Source organism: Hemicordylus capensis, chromosome 6 (assembly GCF_027244095.1).
Source record: "Hemicordylus capensis ecotype Gifberg chromosome 6, rHemCap1.1.pri, whole genome shotgun sequence".
NCBI classification, from domain to species: domain Eukaryota; kingdom Metazoa; phylum Chordata; class Lepidosauria; order Squamata; family Cordylidae; genus Hemicordylus; species Hemicordylus capensis.
The window spans coordinates 101662404-101686372 of record NC_069662.1 but is presented as its reverse complement, the minus strand read 5'-3'; the positions used below and the strand labels follow the sequence as shown (position 1 = coordinate 101686372).

Sequence of the window (23969 nt, the reverse complement as noted above, 5' to 3'; positions counted from 1 at the left end):
AAACAGCAGATCAGCTCTCCTAAAATGGGAAAATACAGCTTTTTTTTTTTTGCAACGCACATGCAATGTTGTAGCACTGAAACTCAAACAAAAAACCCAAAAGAAGGCATGGATATGTGAATGGCACCTTGCTGTCAGTTCAGGCACTGTGGTGTCACAACATAGGTAGTACGGAAGCACACTTAGCAGATATGTGGTAAAACTGTTGTAGCATGTAATCTGGAAAGCACCCTGCTGAATGTATCTCTGCTAAAGGCTGACCAAAGAGCAGGGCTTCGAAAGCTGATCTAAGCACATGGGCAGGCTTATATGGGAGCAGGTGGTTCTGAGACTAGCTGATACCAGTCCGTGTAGGGCTTTAAAGGCTAAAGCCAGCACTTTGAATGGAACCTGAAAGCAAATGGGTAGCCAGTATAGATGGTACCATATAGACATGATATGAATGAAGGCAGGCGCAGAGGGAGCCAAGCGGCGGCCCGTGTTCTGCCGCTGTGGCCCCCCAAGCCCTGCCCTTGCATCTGATGTATGGCTCAGGGTGTGTTTAGCCACACTCAAATGGGGCTGCATGGCCCCGTTTGGGAGAGAAATCATGTCCCCGCGTCTGACATCAAATGCGGGGTATGTGTCTGGGGCCGCGAGGCATGGCCCCTGATTGGCAGCGGCCTGGGTTCTTTGAACCTGTTTGCCCAGCGGTGGCTCCAACCCTGAATGAAAGTATTCATTTGGTCCCTACCAGCATTTTGGCAGCTACACTCTGCACTGCACTAATTGTAGCCTCTAAACTATCTTGGAGAGCGCTGCAAAAGGGTACTGAAGTAGTTTCAAAATGTTTAAATATTTTCATTTAAAATAGTTTAAATTTTAATGTTCTAATCTTTTTAAAATCAATTTTAATGCTTTTTATTATATTTTATGTTTTAATTCTGTACACCGCCTTGAGATTCTTATACTAGGCAGTATACAAATTCAATAAATAATAGTAAATAAAACATTTGAACCAAATTAGTCTGAAAATGTTGTAGAAAATGTAACTATCCTAACAGAGCCACAAAGTACTCCAAATATTATTCCTGTGCTTCCTTATTGAAAGGATTTTTACATTCCTGTTGGCATTTGCAGATCTTCTTTGAAAAGAGCTGCTACAAAGAAGCTTAAAGATTTACTGTTCAGCCTTTCATATGCCAATTAGGCCTTAATCACCTCACATTCTTATTTTTAATTCTGTTGGGAGACAAAGAATGGAAAATTACTCCCTTTTGTAGTTTAAAAAAAAACAAAACAATGAACATAAGATTAAAGTAAGAGTGCTTTGAATGCATTTTACGATCTACAAAAAGCAGAGTCTGATTGGGCCTGGTAACTATAGGTTTGTATAAGCTGTTTAAAAAACAGTTGAGAAAAGGCTACTTTAGGCCAGTTTGTACAAGTCCTTGATATTGGTGAAATATGAGTTGCTTCAACCCAGGTCTGAACTTTGTGCCTAGGTTACACTCAGTTCAGATTTAGTGCACTATCACAAATCATTTAGACGCATGCTATTTTTATTTATTTATTAAATCTGTATACTGCCCACTACTGAAGTCTCTAGGCAGCTTACAGCATAAAATAAACCAAGAATTTAACAGTTAAAACATAAAGCCAGATTAAAATATCTATAAACACACCAACTAACTAAAAAGCTTGGCTGAAGATACATGTCTTCAGTGGTTTCCTAAAGGTCAACAACAACAACAATTTCTATACCGCTTTTCAACAAAAGTTTCCAAATCAGTTTACATAGAGAAATAATAAACAAATAAGATGCCCCCCTGTCCCCAAAGGGCTCACAATCTAAAAGAAATGTAAGATAGACCCCAGCAACAGTCACTGGATGTACTGTGCTGGGGGTGCAAAGGGCCAGTTACTCTCCCTCTGCTAAATAAAGAGAATCACCATGTTAAAAAGGTTCCTCTTTGCCCAGTTAGCAGGGGTTAACAGGGATGGAGCAGCTCTAATCTCAGCAGGAAGTGCATTCCACAGTCCTGGGGCAACCACAGAGAAGGCTGTGGCCAACCCACAGATAAACCATGGTCACATGATTTGCTGCTTAGCATAATTCTAGGGGATTATTTCAGGCTATTGCTAAAGTGATATCCTGGGCTTTGAGAAGTTTTTGTTCTTAACGTTATAAATCAGGAATTCCCCATCTTGGGCCCCCAGAGGTAGTAGTCCAACTCTGATCATCCCCAGGCACAATGGTTGGCCTTCAACCATTGTGACTGAGGACAATGGGAATTGTAGTCCAACAACATGTGGGGCCATAGGAAGCTGCCATGTACCAAGTCAGACCATTGGTCCATCTAGCTCAGAATTGTCTACACAGACTGGCAGCGGCTTCTCCAAGGTTGCAGGCAGGAATCTTTCTCAGCCTTATCTTGGAGAGATCAGGGAGGGAACTTGAAACCTTCTGCTCTTCCTGGAGCGACTCCATCTCCTGAGGGGAATATCTTCCAGTGCTCATACTTCTAGTCTCCCATTCATATGCAACCAGGGCAGATCCTGCTTAGCTAAGGGGACAAGTCATGCTTGCTACCACAAGACCAGCTCTCCTTGGTGAATGGACCTTCCTCACAGAGGCCTGCCTGTTGCTTTCTCCCATCTGCTCCCCATTTGCTATTGGGAATGTACCCATTTGCAGATGGGGCGGGGGGGGGAGGCAGTGGTGTTGCTTGAGACTTATGTATGACACTGTTGGCACTTCTACATGGGCCTTGAGAGGTGGCTGATCCCCAATACTGACCCCTTCTGCAAAGTCCATGCTCACTTGGTAGCTTTGAGCAAGCCACCTTCTGTCACAGCCCCCTATCTGCAACATGGGAATAATACTCTATAGAGCTGCAACGAGATAATAGATTTGAAAGTGCTATATGGATGCCTATGTCTTCAAGCTCTTGATATAATTTGTTTTCTAGTGTATTCCATTAAATGTTGGCAGCATTGTAACTGCTAGCTTTAGATTGCAGATGCTAGTGGTTTGATGCTTCCTTTGGTTCCTACTTTCCTCATCTGATAAGTTAGATGTTGATAACAAGGTCATTTGAACCAGGGGCGTAACTATAATAGGGGAAGGAGAGACAGTTGTCTGGGAGCCCACTGCCTTGGGGGGAGCCCAGAGGCAAGTCACATGACTAACTAACCCATCCGGGCATCTGTCCGGGCTTCCTTCAGTTTTATTTATTTATTTTATTTATTGTTAAATTTATACTCTGCCTTTCATTAAGAAAATTCCAAGGTGGCTCACAATAAAATTTAAAAACAAGATTATAAAAAAGGCACATTAAAACATTGAGCTAAAAATATAAAAACAAATCTGATTAAAAAAATTAAAACACAAGCATAAAAACACAGTGGTTTTCATCCTCCGAAACTGATGTGAGTGTTAAGACCTGGAGCTACCAGAACAGCATGTCTTTCTCTAGTACCATTAAATGACTTGCATCGTCCACAATTTACAAAACCTTTAAAAAAATAATTTAGGATGATGTTCTGTTGTGGCACATAGGTGTTACACACACACACACACACACACACACACACACACACACACACACACACACACTCTAACTTTACTCTGCTTTTTGTTACCACTATTCAGCCTCATTTAAGATTTCTTTACTTCATGAGCTGAGATTCAGTGAGGGGGGGCCATTTTAAAATCTTGTCTCTGGGCCCACTCCAACCTTGCTATGCCCCTGATTTGAACACCTATGAAATCTTCCTACAGTTCTGAGTTGAGTGAGTTAGGTCTGGGACTATCATATGCAGCACACCACTGCGCTGAAGTGTGGTAAGTGGTACCCTTCATGACTATGCTTTGCTCAAAGTGGAGAAAATTAGCTTCAAATGGCTGCACACCAGCCCACAGCCAGAGCTGTGCATGGCAAGGAGTGACCGCCCCGGGCCCTGCTCTTTTAACCCCCATTAGAATTAACTGGAAGGGGCCCCCGCACTGGCTGATTTGCCCCGGGCCCCGCACCCCACCAGGGCTCTCTAAGGACAGCCTTGCCCACAGCTATATTAAACTTAAAGTATCTAGGAAAGTTGTTGTGGTGTGGATGCATTGGAAAAGCCAAAAACATAGACCCGTACCTTGAAAACAAAGAGTTGCTTTATTGAGAGGGGTAATGGGGTATAGAAAGTGAAAAGAGGGTGGTTAAGCAAAGGATTAGCATCTGGCAAACTAGCTGAGGAAAGGTGATAGAAGTTTTGGGGCAAGAGGAAGAGAGAGAGAAAGACGTTTTGAATATCTACCAGTCCTGAGTCGGGTCTTTCTCTCTGGTTGGCTCAAGCATGTGGCAAGATGGGGGCACAGAAGTGCATGGAGGTGGTGTGCATGGGGTGCGCCAAGGAGCAGGAGAAGTGCAAGAGAGCAATGCCTTCCTTGGGGAGAGTTTTATAAGCAAAAACATCCTAAAGGCATGAGCTCAGTGGAGGGGATTGATAAAGTATTTTGAAAGCTTAGAGTGTTTTTGAATGCTTGCTCCATATTTAGTGGGAATATTGAGTATTGATTATGTTATGTCCTGGTGTTCATCTTTTGTGCTCCGTAAACAAAAGAATTGCTTCACAGGCAATTGCTGAAGGTGACATTTTGAATAGAGGGGAGGGGAAAACATCTTGTTCTCTGTCATTACTCACCCACTCTTGTTAATAATGGAAAAAAGGGAAGCAAAGAAGTTCAGCCTTGAATCAGCAAAGATTCATAGTAGGGGTGTGCACAGAACCAGCTGGTCTGGTTTGGTTTGAGTCCAGACTGGACCTGAACCAGACTGGGCCAGTTTGGTCTGGCACCCTGCTTGAAACCCCCCACCCAGTTCGGTTCGGTGGGATTCGTGGACATTTGTTTTAATTTTTTTTTTACTTACCCCCTCCAGGGGAGTTGTTGGAAGTGGTGGGGTCCATGGAGGTTCCCTCTCTCCCCACTGGTCTCCCTTGATGCCCATACCGGTCGACCAGCTCTTCAGCCCGTTTGGGCCTTCCCCCTCTGGCATGGTGGGCATTTTGGAGGCCACCGCGCCTGCACAATTGGTCTCTGCATGAGGATAAGTAAAAACAATTTTTAAAAATACAAATTTAAAAAATCACAAACTCCCAAATGGTCAGCGGGTGTTCAGTCAGGGGTTGGATGGTTCGGTTCGACCCCGAATGGTTGAACCAAACTGGTTCGACGTTGAACATGTTCAATGTCGAACCTGTTTGCACATCCCTAATTCATAGCGGTGGAAGGAAGTCAGCATTCCTTTGCCTTTTGTCTCTTTGGTGTTTTCTGATTTGGGTCTGCCCTGAATGTATGTATCCCTGTATGTGCTCAGATGCAATCAGAGGGGCATTTCCTTAGTATTGCAATGACCTGGAAGCACCATCTGGAAGACACCTTATCAGAATAACCTGTCATTTCTGGAATGCAGCCAGCTAAAGCTTCTCCAAAACAGGCTAAGAAAGAAAATGGCTAAATGGCTGTTTCTCTGGTTTGGGGGTGCACTGAAGCACACAAAATGACATAGCAAGGGAGTCTGGTAACACATACACTAGTGCTTTCTTTATCAGGGGGAGATAAAGCTTATTTTTATAAGCCCTGTAAGGGATACATTTATAAATCAGAAAGTGAGCACTGTGTACTGTGTGTGCTTTGAGCAATAGGTTAGAACATAAGAACAGCCCTGCTGGATCAGGCCCAAGGCCCATCTAGTCCAGCATCCTGTTTCACATAATGGCCCACCAGATGCCGTTGGAAGCCTACAGAGAGGAGTTGAGGGCATGCCCTCTCTCCTGCTGTTACTCCCCTGCAACTGGTACTTTAAAAAGTTGTTTTAAGCTTCTAACTGCTAAGGATTATAGTGCAACACTCCATTCCCATGACAAATTTTAGAGTTCTAAAATGAGTTAAGGGTTGCTTTGACACTTACAAGAAGCACTGAAAGTGGATGCTCAAGTGCGCATTTACTTTCTGCTGCATGCTTAGTGTGCAAAAAGGGAACTTGTACAATTGGTTTGGCCTTGTAATATGCAAAGTGGTCCTTAATTTGCAGCAGAAAGTGCATGTGAAATCATAATTCTTGTGGTTTTTGTAATATGTAGTAGCTGTTTTCTGCAATTTCATTGATGCTCCTAGGCTCCAAATTTTAAACACCCAAAAGCATTGAGGAATAAATGACAGGTTTGAGGAAGAGTCCTCTATAGAATATAATTAATTAAAACTTTAAAACAAATGGCCATACACCCAAAATTACAGATTATGATAAGAGCAACAAGACACTGCAAAATTAGTGCTTGTTATCTGTGAAGTCTCTCTAAAGCATCAGGATAATTGAGTGGTTTCAGCATGATACAAGGCCTAATGTCAAGATAGCAATTATGTGAAGATTTCAGACTATGAATGATACATCCGATGTTTATACAAGATAATCTTTTTTCTGAAACCTGACAGCTCAAAACTAATTGTAATCTCTTACAGCCAAGAAATAAAATGAGTACATTTGTTCAGGTTCAAGTAACTAACTGTAGTGGAAAGAGCTGGGTAAGAAGGCAGTGACTAGCCCACTGCATTAATTTGAAAATATACATTATCTCATTTCAAATTAGTTATTTGAAATCATGCACCTTTCCCCCCTTTTTAGATAGAAATCTGTTTGTGCGTCACACAAATTTAGCTCCCAAACAAATCATCTTCCAGCATTCAGTCTTTATAGACTGGCAAAATTCAGTATAGTGTCAAAGCAAAGAAACTAGAATTTTTCTAGCCAGCTGGGTAAACTATAAGATAGGCTTCAGAATTGGGGATAAGCCTGGTACACACACAGAAACAACAAATGAACACCCTGAAATACATAAAAGAATTCATAGTGTTATCAGTTTTAAAAGTCTATCTGGAACCTATATAGCACGATGGCTAGCTACTACTGGAGTCACAATGCTGGACTAGAAGGGCCCTTTTGGGTCTGGTCAGGAACAAAGCTTGTTTCATGTGCCTTCAAATGAGGCTATGTTATGTGTGTGTGGGCAGGAGATGGAGAGCACAATTTAAGTGGAATTGTGAGGCAGTGAACCAGGTTATTATTATTTCAAGGTGTTTGCAGCTTGGAATTCCCAGATTGAAATCTGCTTTTCTGAAGTTGAACTAGTTGTGGTATATGGGAATCAATTAAAGGAAACATCCATTCTATTGTATTGCTGGCCTTTGATGGCTTTTTAGCCTACTTTCCAGTAGGCTTATGAGATCACCTGGCATTTTGTGTGTATCCCCCATCAATTTTGCAACGCCTGGACCAATATTAACCAAATCAGGTACAGTTGTAGGGACACAGTGACACCAATGGCATAGTTTGTGAGGATATCATCCACCCTAGTTAAAGATAGTGGATGTGTAAGTGTTTGAGGTGCAAGTGAGCTAATCTGTGAACTGCGTAAATGGTTTGAACCAAATTTTCTACAGCTGTAAGGACACATACAGCTGTAAGGATCCCAATGGTGTAGTTTGTGATGCTGTTGTAATCCACCCCAATTCCAAGACAGCGGACATGTGAACACTTGAAGCACATGGGCTGACTTATGGATTGTCTAACCAATTTGAACCAAATTTGGTACACTTGTAGTGAGTGACACACAGGGACACTTCAATGGTGTAGTTTGTAATGATGTCATCCTCCCCAATCCAAGATGGTGGACACATGAACATTTGAGGTACAAGAGATTTAATTTGTGAACCTCAAATTGAACAAACTTTAATCCAGTTGTAGGGATAGTGAAAGGAAAGTAGGCAGATTAGTTCTTACTAGAGCAACTTGTTGAGTACCTGTGTTTACTCAGAGGCAAGTGGTGGTTTTTTGGGGGGGATGTGACTTCAGTGTGGGAAATGCAAGATCGTAGGGCTATAGAAATAATGGCGTGTGTGCACACGTATTTACTTCACGACTACAACAAATATTTATATACCGCTTTTCAACAGAAGTTCCCAAAGCAGTTTACATAGAGAAATATAAATAAATAAATAAATAAATAAATAAATAAATAAATAAATAGATGGATGGATGGATGGATGGATGGATGGATGGATGGATCCCTGACCCCAAAGGGCTCACAATCTAAAAAGAAATATAAGACAGCCACCAGCAACAGCCACTGGAGAGATGCTGTGCTGGGGTTGGATAGGGCCATTTGCTCTCCCCCTGTTCAATAAAGAAAACAATGCACAAAGCTGCAGCCTTTCCTGCATGTAGCGGCCACAGTTGTGTCTCGATGATGCCACCGTCTTTATCGCACCAACCGGTCACCGGCCTCCCTCGCTCTCCCGCGAGGAGCAAATCCGGAGGCGAGCAGAGGAAGGAAGCGCCGGCAACTACTCGTGGCGATAACAACAAAGCGCAGCCAGGCGCCGGGGTCAGGCTGGCGGCGCCTGCCTCCCCGCGGGCGCATGCGCGGGCCTCCCTAAGCGCTCCGGTGTTTTTCGCTCTTCCCTTTCCAGCTCCCTCCCCTTTTCTCTAGGCCCTTCCGCTCCGTGCCCGCTGCTGGCAGCGGAAGTGAATTGGGCGCGTAGAGAGGGAGCAGCGAGCCTGGCACGGAACGGGGAGGATGAGCCTGGGTCGCTTCCACGGCTGCCGCCTTGAGGAGTCCATGCCCAGGAAGTGAGGGCTGAGAAAGGGGTGGGAGAAGAGAAGGAGCCTTGGAGAGGCGCTGCGGGAGGGGCGCTCGGACTGGTAAGCGGGGGCTGGATTTGCGGGGTGGGTGGACGGAGCGCGCCTGCCTAGGGAGGCAGAAGCTGGTTCTAGGGCTTCGTGGGGATGGGGCGCGCCCCCCTCCCCGCCATGCCCCTAGAGGAAGGGTGGGCTGTGCAGAAGGAGAGGCTGTGAGGGGCGACCCCTTGCAAGGTGCTGCTGGAAGAAAGAACTTGGGCATGCCAGGGCTTCCTTCTCACTCCTCCTCGCCCCCCATTTAGGCACCCCCTCTCTCCAAGAGGGGGCCCCTGCACGGCAGCGTTAGCTCCTCTCCCCCCCCCCTGTGTTTTAGGCTTATTTCGCCCATTCTCCCTCCCATCTCGCTCGCCTCCACGCATGTATCGGGATGTACCACAGCAACAGCAGTGGGATGTCGGGAGGGAGGCCGGCTCTGAGGGAAGCGCTGACAGGTGTCCGGACAAATGGGTGGATCAGTCGGCAGCGCTCGGAGAGGGGAGGGTGGAGGTGGGTCTCTGCGTGGTCGTCCAGGGAGGTATTTGGGGCCTTTGACAACGCTCCCCCCCCCCACTGGTGGTTCCTTGGTCAACGCTCTCCTTTCTCTGCCTCCCTGTTCTTGTTATGGAGCTGCTGGGTGACAAATCCTTTCCTTTTGTATCCTGCAAAGACTGGCGGCTGCTGTCAGCCAGCAGATCCTGTGAATGAATGGACATCTTCCACGGGGGTAGGAGGAGAGTGGAGGAGTGCAAGGAAGCAGTGGCATTTTTTGTGTGTGCTATTTCTTTCTTTTTCCTTTCTCTTGTTAGTGCTACACCATTTCCCCCCCTCGCTGATGTTGCTGTATGTGGGGGCAGTGGGAACAAAGCGACTGCCTGGAATATAGGGATCTCTCCGCACTTTGCTTCTCAGTTCCAGCCCCAGGGCTGCTGTTGCTGTTACTAAAGTCTCGGTAGCCATCAACCCAAGTGTGGTTTCGATGGAAAAATGAAGGTAAATATCTTAGCAAAGTAATTGCACTTGGAACTTGGAGGGTGGGTGAAGGGAGAATTGCTTAACAATAGCCTGCATTTCCCTGATAAATCTGTAGGAACGATTCTTTTCAAGGAACAGGCCTGCTTCGAGATGTTTTGCGTAATGCTGAGTAACTTTTTTCAGGTTGGTTGATTTCGGCAGCCTCTCTTTAACCACTTTGTGGGTGTTGTGCTTTGCCTAAACGAAAACTGTGTTGATGCACTTTAGCACAATACTAAAGTGTAGTATAGTGTGCAAATACTAAATAGAAATGCCTTCTTTTTTTTAAAGAAATGCGGAACTCTGTGTAAAATTCCAAGCCAGATCAGTTTGCTACTACTGATATTGGTGTGATGTCCTGTAATGAAGAGATTAAAATACTTAATTTCACACACACACACCCCCCATTTGTTTTCATGAAGGTATTGAACAAAATGGGAAATTCCCGAGGACATTCTGTTTAAGAACTTCAAATTGTGTTGGCACAACTTTTTCTTTAAAAAAATAATAATTTATATATATACATACATACATACATACATACATGGTTGGCCTCTCCTCAAACACACTGAATGTAAGCCCTTTGCTCAAACACTCTTGTTAGCTGGAAATTCTAGAAGAGAACAGTTTATCAAAATATGGAAACTGGAAAATCAAAATTAACTGTTAATTGGAAATAGTCATATGGGAGTACTCCTTCATAAATTCTAAAGTACTTTCTTCACACTGATCTCACAGCTGATTCTGTGCTAATTGGTTTTATTATCACTAGGCTTCAGAAAAAGCTAAAGGGCCCCATGGATCAGCTTTCAGTCATGTGTTGCTGTAAGAGTGCTTCAGTGCTATTTTTTTAAAAAATACCTTAAAAGTACTTGTCCTTCCCTCAAGGCAAATAGCAGTGGTGGGAGTTGAATATTGATTAGGGAAACTGCATGGGGGTGGTATAAGATTTTCTCTCTCCAGCACCACTAAAATCATATATAGCTGCAGGTGCTGCCAGTGTTGTTAAAGAAAATGTTGGGAGATCCAGTCTGGGATAACATGGATAGCTTTAAGGCCAATCTTCATTCCTGTGCACACTTTCGTGGGAGCAAGTCTTGTTGAACTTAATGGGACTTAAAAGGGATTGTATTGCACTTGCCCAGAAAGGATCTTTCTTCCACTATTATTTCATTGTCCTACCTATCTGATGCAAAATATCTTATTGCTGAGAAATATATATGTAAAGCTGCATGTACTCCTTCCAGTGCTGTTTCTGTTTCTCACAGAGCTGCTTTTCTAGTATGGATGGAATGAGACAGAGATACATACAGATTTAGGAGCCTTGTTGTATTCTTGGGCCAAATTTAAAACTAGCTTATAACCAATATCATTTTGAGCTTAAACTAGAGGCCTTTTTATGCTGTGCTTGTAATGGGCTTCTAACTATTGGGAGAACATGTCTAATTTTAGAAATTTCCATGTGCATTGTGTCCCATCTCCCCCTCCCCCAAATTAAACCTCAATACGAAGACCTTTCTTTGGGCAGAGTTTTATCGGAATACATGGCACAGTAAAATGTGCTCAGAGCCATAGGATACATCTTTACACTTGTTAAAACCTGTGTTAGTCCAAAGCTGCTATTAATCAGAGTTTGCAATCTCTCCTCTGTTGGTATCGTTGCATTTAATGCTGTAATGAAGATGTTTGTAAGGGAAGTAACAAGATGTTAAGCACAAAAGACTTGTGAGGTTGTGCCTCTCACTGGAAATTTAACTTTGTGTTACTTAGACAACTATTTAGAGAGTAGTTAAGGCAGGAGTTCTTGCTTCAGGGAGTAACTATCATGAAAATAGAGTGATGTGATACCTGTTTATAGTTGGAGCATTAGTGTGAAACAGTACACTTTAGAAAAATAGTTTCAGTTAAAGGTATTCAATTTTTCATTTTGTGTAGTAGATTAGGCTTTGTCTGGGCACTTTAGCCAATAATAGTTGACGGTTTTCAACTTTGCAGATAAATCTGTAGGTGTGTTAGAGCAAGAGCCCATGACACGTGATAAGTGACACAATTTTTAAACATTGTTATGGAAGGGCATTTGTGTGTTCGTTCAAGAAATGTGAGTCTTCTGTTTAATGTAGGCTTAAACATGCACAGCATCTGCATCACAGTGTTTCTCTGGGCTCCACTGAAATAGCAGAATGCATCTTTTTGATATGGATGAGAAGAATGCACATCACCACCCAGTCTTTAAATGACTAATGGTACATGATCAGAGCCGATTAGAGCTGAATGGAGCCAATATGTTGTGTGTACAATAGCAGAGTCTCTCAATAAATAATATTGAGATTTGGCAAACTGAATTGCCAGATTGATACAGATCCATCTGAAGACTACCTTGGTGCAGTAACCACGCTAAGAAAGCCAACAACTATCTATGGGAAGTGTTCTTTTATATAGATAGTACAGCTATCCAAGAGCCAATTATTTTCATGGTGTTTCAAATGATCTTTTTAGAGTGTAGCTGTTGCAGACAGTTGTGTGAAACTGATGATGCCAGATAAGCTCGTCTGCATCCTTATTTGTAGGATAAGAAAGGTTAGTCAGAGCTAATCAGGTGACAGATTTATCTGTGGACGGTGTAATCTTTTGAATTTTTGCCATAACACTCAGTGTGTCCTGCTGATCCAGTGCATATCAGATATTTTATTGATTGATTTTTATGTTTGTATCCTGTTTCCCCCAAAAAGTTTTAGTGGCAATTAAGACTTGCGTCCCTGCAGGTTAATTTAAGTTGCAAGACAAGGACTTACTTGCCCAGGATCACCGAATGAGCTTTTCCCCCCATCCAACTCAGGATGATGACAAAATGAATTTTAATTTTCTTCATATGTAAGAAATAGAAATCTTTAACAAAAGGAATGAGTTGTTCTTTAATTGTCTCAGGCAAGCTTTTCGGCTATTCTGTAACTCTGTTCAATGGGATACACAAGTTTTCTTGTAGGTGCCTTACCTTTTAGTTAAATCATCCATATGGACTGGAGAATCTTTATCTTTAAGACTTTTCACTAAGAGCCTCCAAGATCAAATTTATTACAGAATAGAGCCTTCTCTGTGGAACACTGCATCTAAAAACACTCCCTTCCTAGAGAGGTCCTCTGGAAGTTAGTTCAAACTTCTTTATTCCATGAAGCTTTTAATGAGTATTTGATTTGATTTTTCTTTGCAGCTGCTTTCATGCATTTTATGGCTTTGTATGTACATTTGTGTAACCTTTGCTATATTTTGCTTTTATTATGCAAGCGCCTTGAAAATCAATATATAGAAAGGTAGGGTATGAAGAAATACAAATATTCTAGAGTTCTTGGTGTAATGATTTCATTCACTTCATAGCAGCACAGAAGGATGGCTCAGCTTTCTTTTCTTGAGTTCCCCAGGGAGTATGTGGGAAAATCTCCTTAGATAATTTCTGAACTTTGATGAGCAAATATAGCACCCCAAACCAGGGCCCATGGGTAATAAATATATTTGTAAGAAGAGTAATCGTTAGTTGATCAGGCAACTGCTTGATTATAAGATATCTATAACCTAGTGTCCTGAAATAAGGCATTGCAGTGCAGAAATTCTGCTGTCTAAAAGTTAATAAAAGCATTGTGAGAAATAGAGGTCATTCACACAATCAAAAACTGTGTTCCACCTGGGTTTGGTAGCTGTGTGTGCTCCCAATTTTTGCTTGTGTGGATGCAAGATAAGAGGAAAACCTGGGTAGAAGTGACTGTGTGGAAGCAAGGTAAGAGGAAAAGATATCCAGGTTTTCTTCTACCTTGCTTCCATATAATGGAGCATACACAGCTTCCAAACCCAGGTAGAACACAGATTTTGATTGTGTTGAATAACCTCATAGCCTTCAAGGAGGTGAGGCCTTTACTAGGCTAAGTTTGTTTCTCATCTCACCTGTCTCCCTCAGTGGTGCTGAAAGGCAAAGCTGTCACAACTGGCAGCTTTGTGACAACTTTGTGACAGGCAGAGACACTGTTATGCACTATTTTTGCCCCTTGCACTCTGTGCTTCCTCTAGTGTTTTGTTGACTCCATATTTTTTCCAGGTCCAGACCCTTAGTGGGATTAAGATGACTCGGAGGAGATAAGAGGTTTATAGCATTAGGCATGGTGTAAAGAAAGTAGAACGTGAATCTTTCTCTCTGATAATATTTGGGATCGTTCAAGGAACTTGACTGCTGGTAGATTCAGGGCAGACACAATGTGTATCTTATTTATTGACTTTATTGCTGCCAGAGGAGGAGGAGGTGGTGGTCACAGGTTTAGAAAACTTGTGACGGGGTCATACAGATTCATAGAGAATAAGTCTGGCATGACTGTTGGCCATAATAGCCAAACCACCATGTTTAAAGAAATAATTCCTCTGAATCAGTGTTCTCTGTAACAAGAGATTCCCATATGTGGACTACAACTCCCATAATCTCCAGTCAAAAACTACTACTGCTGGAGATGATGGAAGTTGTAGTCAACAATATCTGGCCTGTTACAGGGAACACTGTCCTGAATACCAGTTCAACAGCAGGGTTATTGATTTTATGTTCTCCTGATTAGCTTTCTGGAAGCATATGGCTGGCTGTTGCAGAAAATGGGATGCCAGACTGGGGGAATCTTGGATCTGTTTCAGCAAGTGTTCGTAAGGGTTCCTGTATTAAGAGTAGCATAGAAATCTGAATTCACTAAAAATTTGTGTTTAGCTGCAGTAATGTGAGGAGCATTCTGTTAAACAGGTGTAAGATTTTAAAGTAATTAGACCTGACAAATGAAATGTAATGAAGGCTTATGTTATACAGTGGCCAAGACTGCTATGAATTAGGAAGTTCTCTAGTTCAAATCTTGCATCTTCTGCACACATGGCCATCTAATGAGCCCTGGAGAACTTTTAAGGGGTTTATAATTTGCCTGTGGATTAGGTAGAATCAATTCCCAACCCTGGCATAAATGCACAGCTTTATTCCAAAATATTCTGGAATTTGAGTAGGTTTGGAGACATTGTTCTCAGGGACTGATGTTTAAGTATCAGCTCTGCTACTGTTTACTAGGGATGTGCCCGAAGTGGCTCAGGCAGCCGTAGGCAGGGTGGGGATCAGTTCCTTTTTAAAAGCAGGTCCTTACCTGCTCCGCCGCCCCACCTCCTTTCTGGGCGCGGCATCCGCTTTCCAAAAGGCCATGGTGCCAACGCTTCGTGAGGGCTGCTGTGAGCAGCACTGCAGCCATGCATGGCCTTTTGGAAAGTGGGCGCTGTACCTGGAAAAGTGGTGGAGCGGCAGAGGAGCAAGTAAGGACCTGCTTTTAAAAGGGACCGATGCCTGCCCCGCTGAACAGGGGTGGGCAGCTGAGCCGGTTTGGCGCTTCCCTAAGGAGGCACTAGACTGGTTTGTGCATATCCCTATTGTTGACACTGGCTACAGTCGAACTGCACAGGTGGTCAAAGTCTAATTCCCCCCCCCACTCCCCCAGCTTATCTAAATGGACCTCAGGGTTGTGGTTGTTGCAGACTTGTGAGAATTCACTATTCTACAAATTGTCATTGGTGGACAATGGTATGTGTGTGTACCTGAGCTTTACTGACATAGTAAGCCACATTGAGAAGGACTAAAGTTGTCTAAGGCCATGCTTTCTAACAAACTGAAGTTTATTCTGATCAATGTCATCTTGGGTCTCTTGGGGGACTGCTTGTGTTGCATAGCAACTGTATCCCTATAGCATCGTACTTGGTGAGACTGGAAGGTTAATAAGTGTGCTAATGAGTGAGTTCCTGTGGAATGGAAAAATTGTAATTTCCCCCCTGTTATTGGAGACCTGACCACAGAGGCTGAAATTCAGTTAAAAATATGCCAGTGGTACTTTCACCAAGTCATGCTTATTTGTTAACAGTGTGGTTCCCTTAAAAAAAACCAAAAACCTAAAATGTGATTTAAACCTCTTTTAATGTATTGTTTACCCAGTTCTTGTGCTTGCTGTATGCAAACAGTTTGCAGTGAAATTTGTAAATGGCTTTGTGACACCTTTCTTGGTCACCTCTGAGCCTTGAACTGAATATTCTGAATATTCCTCAGTATATCTGAACCTTAAACACTGCTTTCCTGAATTGTCTGCTTCTCAGCAAATGTCTGCATGTAATTGGGCATGTGAAAAAAGCACCATAGTATCTGGGCAGCTTTTGCGATTCAGTACACATTCTCAGAGTGCATTGGTGCATCAGTGAAGACCTTGTTGATTTGTGCTATTGCAATTTGGGATGCAGTTGCTTTGAGTATAGTGCAAAACGGCTGCCTGAGAAAATATTCTTTTCCCAACAAGAATTCATCTTGTGTCTGATAACCTCAGAAAAATGTGAGGTTATTGTATCTTTCCTCTTAAATTTGGTTGTGTGTGCGCGCTCGCCTGCAAAAAGGCTGGTGAGGGATGGGGGAGGGAATTGGAGAGTAGTGAGAGGGACATACTAGTGAGCTGTCATGAATACATCTCCTTGTTTAGCCATTAAGGATAATGAGCAAAAGGATTATGTATACATATAATCATTAGGATTGACTAATTGGGACACTAGCTTTTTTTTTTTTTTTGGTAATGATGTAGGGATGACTTGCTAGAATGCAAGTTTTAATCCTCCCCCCCCCGCAACCATACAGCTTGTATTGGATAATTTTTGAACTTGTATTCTGAAAAGTTGCTTGATATATAAGAACAGCAATTTGTTACATTTAAATGGCCAAAAATACGTTTTGTATCCTGAAGGTGGTCACAGTTGCAAGTAGAAGTGACATTATTTTCTGGATTTTCTTTGTAACTATTGAGCAAAAATATGTAGTATATGTACAGCTCCTTTTTTTTTAGGTTGCACGTTTTCAACAATTGCCTAATGATGAAAATGAAACAATGATTCCTGTTCTGACTTCCAAAAAAGCGAGTGAATTACCAGTAAATGAAGTTGCAAGCATTCTTCAGGTGAGAAAAGATTATGAAAATTTAAATGCAATATTTTGTCTGTTACCTTAAGCATTTGTTAACTTCAGTAGCCTGCCCAGTGAATAACTCTTAGTAAAAGACTAAATTTAGCCTTTATTGGCCATTAAAATATTGCTTTTTTCTTCCCAAATGCGGTAGTATTTTCAGACCAGATAAGATTTAAATTGTAAATGGAACGTATTCACTGTCCTGACTGAATGTTTGGTTCGGCTTCTGGGGCAAACTGAAAATAAGCATCGGCTGTGTATGTAAATATTATAAACATATTTGGTTTGAGAGTCTGTGGAAAATGGTTTTGGTTTTCCTGAAGGAACTGTAGTGACTTTTTCTAAGCAAAATTGTTCAACATTGATTTTTAAGTGGACTAAATTACAAAATCTCTGGTTAAAATCATTTTTATTGCTCTTGTAACAACTTATTTGGTTTTGCAATCTTTTTCTTAACATGTATGTTGGAAGCCTGCAGTAATAGGAAGGATGTTCAAATGGTCAAATATATTTTGTAGCTCACAACATTCAAATTGCTGTTGTGGCAAACTAGACAATTTCTCTAGTAGTATTTTAGGATAAGGTAAATTCTTTAGGATAAGGTAAAGTCCAACTGAATAAATATTTTGATGTTCTCAGATGTGTACAATGTAACTATGAGAGAAGAGCTGATCTGTTATCAAATATTGAAATTGTCAATTTACCTGTAGTAAAATCCCTTTTTGTAGCCTCCTGAATATCCTTAATGTAAAGCATAAATAACTGAGGAACAGAAGAAGTATATTTTAACCATGATCCCCAAGTAGACTTATGGGCTGATATCTACTGTTGAGTCCCGCTTTCTAAAAGCATTCCTACTGTTTTGGTAGATGGAGATCTAATTTTTTTTTTTTTTTAAAAAACACCTGTTTTGCTGCATCATTCAAATTCTTGAAATGTATAATTCTGGAGGAAAATGAGCCCTTTCTCAGGCAAAACAGAGTTGACTTATGTAGTCTTCCAACTTCTGATTGCAATGGAATAAAACCTTGCCTTTTCCATTGTGGAATAAAAAAAGTCATGTAATTATATATTCTTATAGGCTGACCTTCAGAATGGCTTGAGAAACTGTGAAGTTTGTCATAGACGGGCTTTTCATGGTTGGAATGAGTTTGATATTAGTGAGGATGAACCATTATGGAAAAAATACATTTCTCAGGTAAGCTTCTTTGCCTTTTTCTTTTAAGATGGCCACTATAGTATTTTAGCCACTGCAAGATACTCCTTCCAGTCCCAGTTCAAGGGCAGTAACGTGATACTCTGTCCACATGTCATGGAAAGGGGATTTCTGTATATTAGGAGAAGGGGAATAACCATCCTGTTGCCTCTTCCTACCCATTTTTAGACTGGATGAGGTCATATAATCCCCTATAAAGAAAGGGGATTATATTAAAAGGGAGCTTTCAGTCTTGGCTCCTCTGAGAGAGGACATATTTGTGTGTTATCTTGACAATGTTAGGAAAACCTGCTGCAGGATTTGTGATGGGGTAACTGATGGGTTTTCCACACTAGCCCTTGTGACTACAGTTTTAGTTCCCAAATAAAGTATTGATTTGCAAGCTAAGCTAAGGTGTTACGTTAACAGCGTAGTGTGGGGAGGACTTGCTACTCATAATTTGATGTCACTAGCACTATCAAGAGCCACCTAATGGCGCAGTGGGGAAATGCTTGACTAACCAGCAGAAGGTTGCTGGTTCGAATCCCCGCTGCTATTATATTGGGCAGCAGCGACATAGGAAGATGCTGAAAGGCATCGTCTCACACTGCCCGGGAGGAAGCAATGGTAAACCCCTCCTGTATTCTACCAAAGAAAACCACAGGGCTCTATGGGCACCAGGAGTCAAAATCAACTTGACGGCACACTTTACTTTAGCACTATCAAGTAGGGGAAAAGAAGCTCACTTTTCCAGAGAAAATAGATTGTTGTTTGAGCACTGGGGACATGCAGTATCTCTGAAACTGAAGTGCTTCCTTGTGAAATATGGACCCCATTCACCAGATGAGCTACAGTTGTGCTTGTGCAAAGCAGGAAATCAAAGTATGTTGAAAAGCATCTGCTCTACACCTTGAAAAATCCTCATGTTCTTTCTCTGAAGAGCGGTTTGTTTCATAACTTCTTGCCCTGTCATTTTGTTTCCAGAAGAGCAACCTCATGCCAATGAAACTAGCAAATATCTTCTCATGTGCTTTCTGGAGTGTTGAGGGATGAATATTTTGTACTGAAATACAGTTAATGGGTGTGTCCATGCCACAATCTTTTAAACTTCACTTCTGTGTTCTTGCCCACTCCAAAGCTTGGAGCATTAGTCTTGCTGGAAGTCCTGTGCTATTGCTGTTCTGGCCATTGTTTACAAAAAGATCAAACAACAATAGGCTATGACTATTTTGATGATTTCAGTTCTTCTAAACTATTCTAAAACTTCAGTTTCTATCAAGCCTCAGCATTTTTCTTTAAATATATTTAACTTTTTAGAGATGTTAGCATTTTATGAAAACTTCTGGTCTTCATAGAGAGGATAAAGCAAGCATTAGTCTTAAGCACCAATCTTTTTAAACTTAAAAGAGTTGCCTGTAAAAGCTGTAACAAAGGGCCTTCTGTCTTAAGGTATTGGAGCATGGTAGCTATATTCTTCACAGCACCTTGCCAAATAATGCACTCATCTTGACTTTTGCAAAGGAACTTTATTAATGGTTATTCCAAGATGTTTCTGAAAAATTGTCTGCTTTTACTTTGCAGTTTAAAAATCCCCTTATTATGCTTCTCTTGGCATCTGCAGTCATCAGTGTTATAATGCATCAGTTTGATGATGCCGTCAGTATCACTGTGGTAAGACTACTTTATTTGAATAAAATCCTAAGATTAAAATTTCTCTTTGGGTGATCTGCCATGCATGTCCTTAATGTTGGGATCAGTGGGTTTCAAGGAGAGGAGGATTGCATAAGCCATTTAGGTGATGTGTTTTTCAGTTCCTTGTTTATACAGTATGGGGGCCTGTGGGTCACTTGCCATCCCAACCCTTTTGCCTTTCCCACATAATAATAATAATAATTATTATTATAACTATAATAATAATTAATAAAAATAAACTTTATTTGTTAGCCACCCCATTACAAATTTTTCTCTGGGTGCAACAGAGGATTAATCCACAATAGAGGATTAATACATACAATAAACACATAACACATTACATCATAACAGATAAAAAATTTCCAGGAAATTGGAAAACCACTTATCCATGCTACGTAAGCAAGCAAGTAGAAGTATGCTGATTTTTCAAATGTAGAGGCTAGTAATTATTCTTAGTGCTCCACCATGTGTAATTTATTTATTCCCTTACTGAATGATACTTTCATGAAGCAGCATCTACACTCGCACTCTGCTAGTGCAAAGCTTTTCCTTCAGTTACCCCAGCGCAGAGCTATCCTTCAAATTCCCGCTAGGGGTGTGCATGGAACTGGATTTGGTGGTTCAGTTCGAATTTGAACCGAAATGCTGGTCTGCAAGCTGGTTCAGTCCAACTGGCTGGTGGTCCTGTCCATTTGGTCGAACTGGTTTGACCCGGTTTGAGGGCTATGCTTGTAAAGGGGAATCTGGTGAGGATGCCCCTACAAACAAAGTGGTGGGGGATCCTTCTAAGAGTGGCCGGGGGGTGGGGGATGCGGTGCCTGCTCCTTTGAACCCTGCTGGAATTCCCCTCCCCCGGTAGCACAGGCCCTTAAAATACTTTTAAAGGATTCCCCCACCCTTTTGCTTGTAAATTGAATCCTCACCGGTTTCCCCTTTACAAGCATAACTGTCTAATCAGTCCGGTTTGAACTTGGACCAGTCACCTTTTTTTGAGGCTGGTCTGGTTTGAGTTCAAACCAGTCAAACTGGTTCTGAACACCCCAAATTCCCGCCTTTCCCTGCAGTCACCCATGCCTCCTCTCACATTGCTGCTGAGGGTTTCTTGGCCCTGGAACAACTTTTCCAGCAACATTGGAAGCTGCAGTGATGAGGCGAGAGGGAGGGGACGGGAAATGGCTTTGGCTTCTGCAACAGTGTGATGACCAGTCTGGGTGCTAGTTATTACTTTTAATGGGCTCCAGGCCAAGTAATAGGTATGATATTGTTTCTTACTCTCTCCTTTCTCCCAGAAACATAATTGATTGTCTTGTATGAGGCCAAAGCAATTTAAGGCATTGTTCTGTTACATATTTGCCATTTTATTGGAAGACCTGTAATAATGGCACTCTGCACAGAATTTAAAGTCTTTCAGCTAGTGACTAAAATTGGTTTGCTTCATCCGTATATTCACTATACACTTCCTCCAGAACAACTGCTGGCACCTGTGTGGTAGAACTCTGTTAGAATGGATAAAAGATAAAATTAAACGAAATGCAGTCTAGAAGGCATTGAATTTTAGATGAGCTGATGTGCATAAAAGTCTGAAGTAACACTTGTAACCAGCCTTTTGTACAATGTCCTTTAATCCCAGATTATTAAAATACTTTAACACAGTTAATCTTCTTTAAACCTAAAAGTTATGCTTGAATTTCCTAATTAAACCACACTCCATACCATCAATCTCTTTAAAAGTAATTATAGTTTCTGTAGGTAGTTTCTCCCTTTCCTGGCCTGGTGGAAGTGCTGTATCATACTCTATATGAATCTCTTTCCATATTAATTTAGGAGCTAAGGTAAAATCTGAATCAAAATTAAGCATGAAAATTAAGTAAGCATGAATCAGAATCTTGATTCTTAAAATAGTATATAAATTCATTAAAGCTTTACAAGTGGATCTTGCTGTCTGCGGATTTGTGTATCTGCAGTCAAGGAAAAAGACACCCGACCTTGGCATCCCGGGGGGGGGGGGCACACACATGCCGACCTCGCATATCCATGGTTTGGAGGTGGCTGGAAATTAATGTGGAAGTCATTTCCAGCTGCCATTTTCTTTGATGGAGCCACAAAGTTGTGATCCCCCCCCACTTTTTTCACAACGTTTTCTTTGTGAAAAAAATAGTAAAACACCCTCTAATTTTCGGTTGATTTGGGGCCACAGCACGACTCAGGGGGAGCAGCAGAGCAAGGTTAGAAGCCCCCCCCCAGTGAAATCCAGCTGATTTTGGTCCATTTTCAGCCAGTTGGGAACCCAACCCCTGCAATCCCATAGGTTCCCTTAACTCAGCATTCACAGTTTTTATATCTGTGGCTGCAGCTCAGAATGGAACCCCCATGAATATCGAGGTCCACCTGTACTGTACTGGTATGTCCTTGACTTTGATCAGCTGATACTAAATAAAATATTTCTAGACTTTTGGGAGATAATATGGGAACATTATCTGTCAAAATGTCAGTTTGGAAAGAAATTAATCTCCAAACTGCAGAGCAGCTAAACTATGGATATTTTGATCACAATGTAGTCAAGAAGAAAGATTCCCAAAGCTAATTTATTGGATTATCAAATAGTGTATTATGTTATCATGGATAATTTACCTGTCTGTCTCTTAAGACATTTGAGAGTGTCTGGCTTCATAGACTGTTGCTATACAGAGCATTGCCTCATTTTGAGGTTTGATTTGTGTCGCTGGGGAGTGGGGGGGGGGGAACGGCTGAAGGCTCTTGCACATATTTGTCATCTTTTGGTTTTACCCTGTATGGTTGGCATAAGAATGTAACCACATAGATGAAAAAAATAACATGACTAGATGAATTAGAATAGGAATGCTCAAAAACTCAACCCCAATTTTATATGGTACACGTATTAATTTATATGGTACACGTATTAACCCCAATTTTATATGGTACACGTATTTATATGGTATACGTATTAACAGAAATAACACACCAACTCTGGGAAGCAAAATACATACAAATGTTGCAAAGAATCTTACACAACATATAATCTTAGTGAACAATTTTCTTTTTTCATTTAGGCAATACTTATTGTTGTTACAGTTGCCTTTGTTCAGGTAAGAATTTATCATTAGTTTGACTCTAGCTATTTTTCTAGAAAAGTTGTTTCTACAAATATAATAGTTAAAGTATTTGACTATACAGTCATCCCTTGCCAACCACAGGTTTCCCAATCAAGGTTTTAAGTATCCACAACTGGGAAATTGCGGCAGGTCTCGCCAACTGCGACACGAGTATCTGTGGTTTGGCGAGATTTTTGGCCGATTTCGGGTGGGTTTTTTGCAATTTTCAGGGGTCATGGGTTGATATCCCCCCTGTTTTAAATTGTATTTTTCAGTCTTTTCCTGACTGTGATTCCCCTAACCCTCTGTTTCCAATGTATTTCTGTTGCTTTCCAACCGTGACTTTGCCAACTGTGAAGTTTTCCCGGAATGGAACCTTTGCGGTTGGCGAGGGATGACTGTACATGTCAAAGATGGTTGTCTGTTCTGTAAGCCTGAAAAGTTTGAATATATTCTAACCATTTGTCGTCCCATAATTGGTATACAGGCAGATATTTGAAAAGTAGCTAGCTGTCTGTAACAGAAATATAGTGGTGGGATCATTGTGGAGATTAACATTGTATTTCCATTTGTAGGCTGTTCATCAGATTATGGTTGTGTGTGCATCACAAAAACACACATGCAAGGGGTATGTGTGTTCGTATGTTGAGGTCTTTGAATCAAAACCTGATGTTAGAAGCCAACTGTGATTTCTCACTGAGCTCCTCATACAAATCACTGTAATAGTTCAAAGAATGAACTAGCATGTGAAAACCATATTTAGCATATTTAGAAACCATATTTAGAATCCATATTTAGCATGAGAACCGCAAGCGCTGCAGGGGCATGATAGAGACCAGACTGGCATACTGCTTGCACAAGCTGATTTATGACCTAACGCCAGACCCCTTCCCAGACGAAAGGGGAACTAACTTGAGCTATGACCTATGACATATAACTGTTTCTTTTTCTGTAACATTCTGTAATTGTTTCTCTAAGGAGACTTTGGTGTATAAAACGTGCTGCTTCTGTATCAGTCTTTGTCCTGCTTTGAGCAAGAGCCAAGCAGCACCTTTGCTTCTTAAGGGCAAATAAAACTTTGATATTAAGTCCTCTCGTCTGGGCTGATTATTGGGCTCCATCCGCCCAGGAACGAACCTCCCCTATTGGGGGCAAGGGGTACCTAATACTCCAACCTGGCTAAAAGCCTTTTATGTAGTAGCCCTTTCACTTGAGGTTGCTGTCTTTACAGTAGCAGTTCATCAACTGCATAAATATAC

General features: G+C 41.6%; 1 protein-coding gene across 2 annotated transcripts in view; it reads left to right on the top strand.

Moving 5' to 3' along the window:
* The first annotated feature begins 8483 nt into the window (after nt 1-8483).
* The window catches only part of ATP2C1 (ATPase secretory pathway Ca2+ transporting 1), a 59863-nt gene continuing 44377 nt past the window's right edge, over nt 8484-23969 (top strand). Inside the window, exons 1-6 of one of the 2 annotated variants that reach the window (XR_008309419.1) lie at nt 8484-8732; nt 9515-9698; nt 16592-16702; nt 17792-17908; nt 19487-19576; nt 22669-22704. Coding sequence is in view for 1 of the 2 variants with exons in the window: in XM_053258964.1 (XP_053114939.1) it covers nt 9693-9698; nt 16592-16702; nt 17792-17908; nt 19487-19576; nt 22669-22704 (360 nt within the window). In the remaining variant the exon portion in view is untranslated. The remainder of the gene's footprint in view (nt 8733-9514; nt 9699-16591; nt 16703-17791; nt 17909-19486; nt 19577-22668; nt 22705-23969) is intronic. The other variant, XM_053258964.1, reaches the window with a different exon arrangement.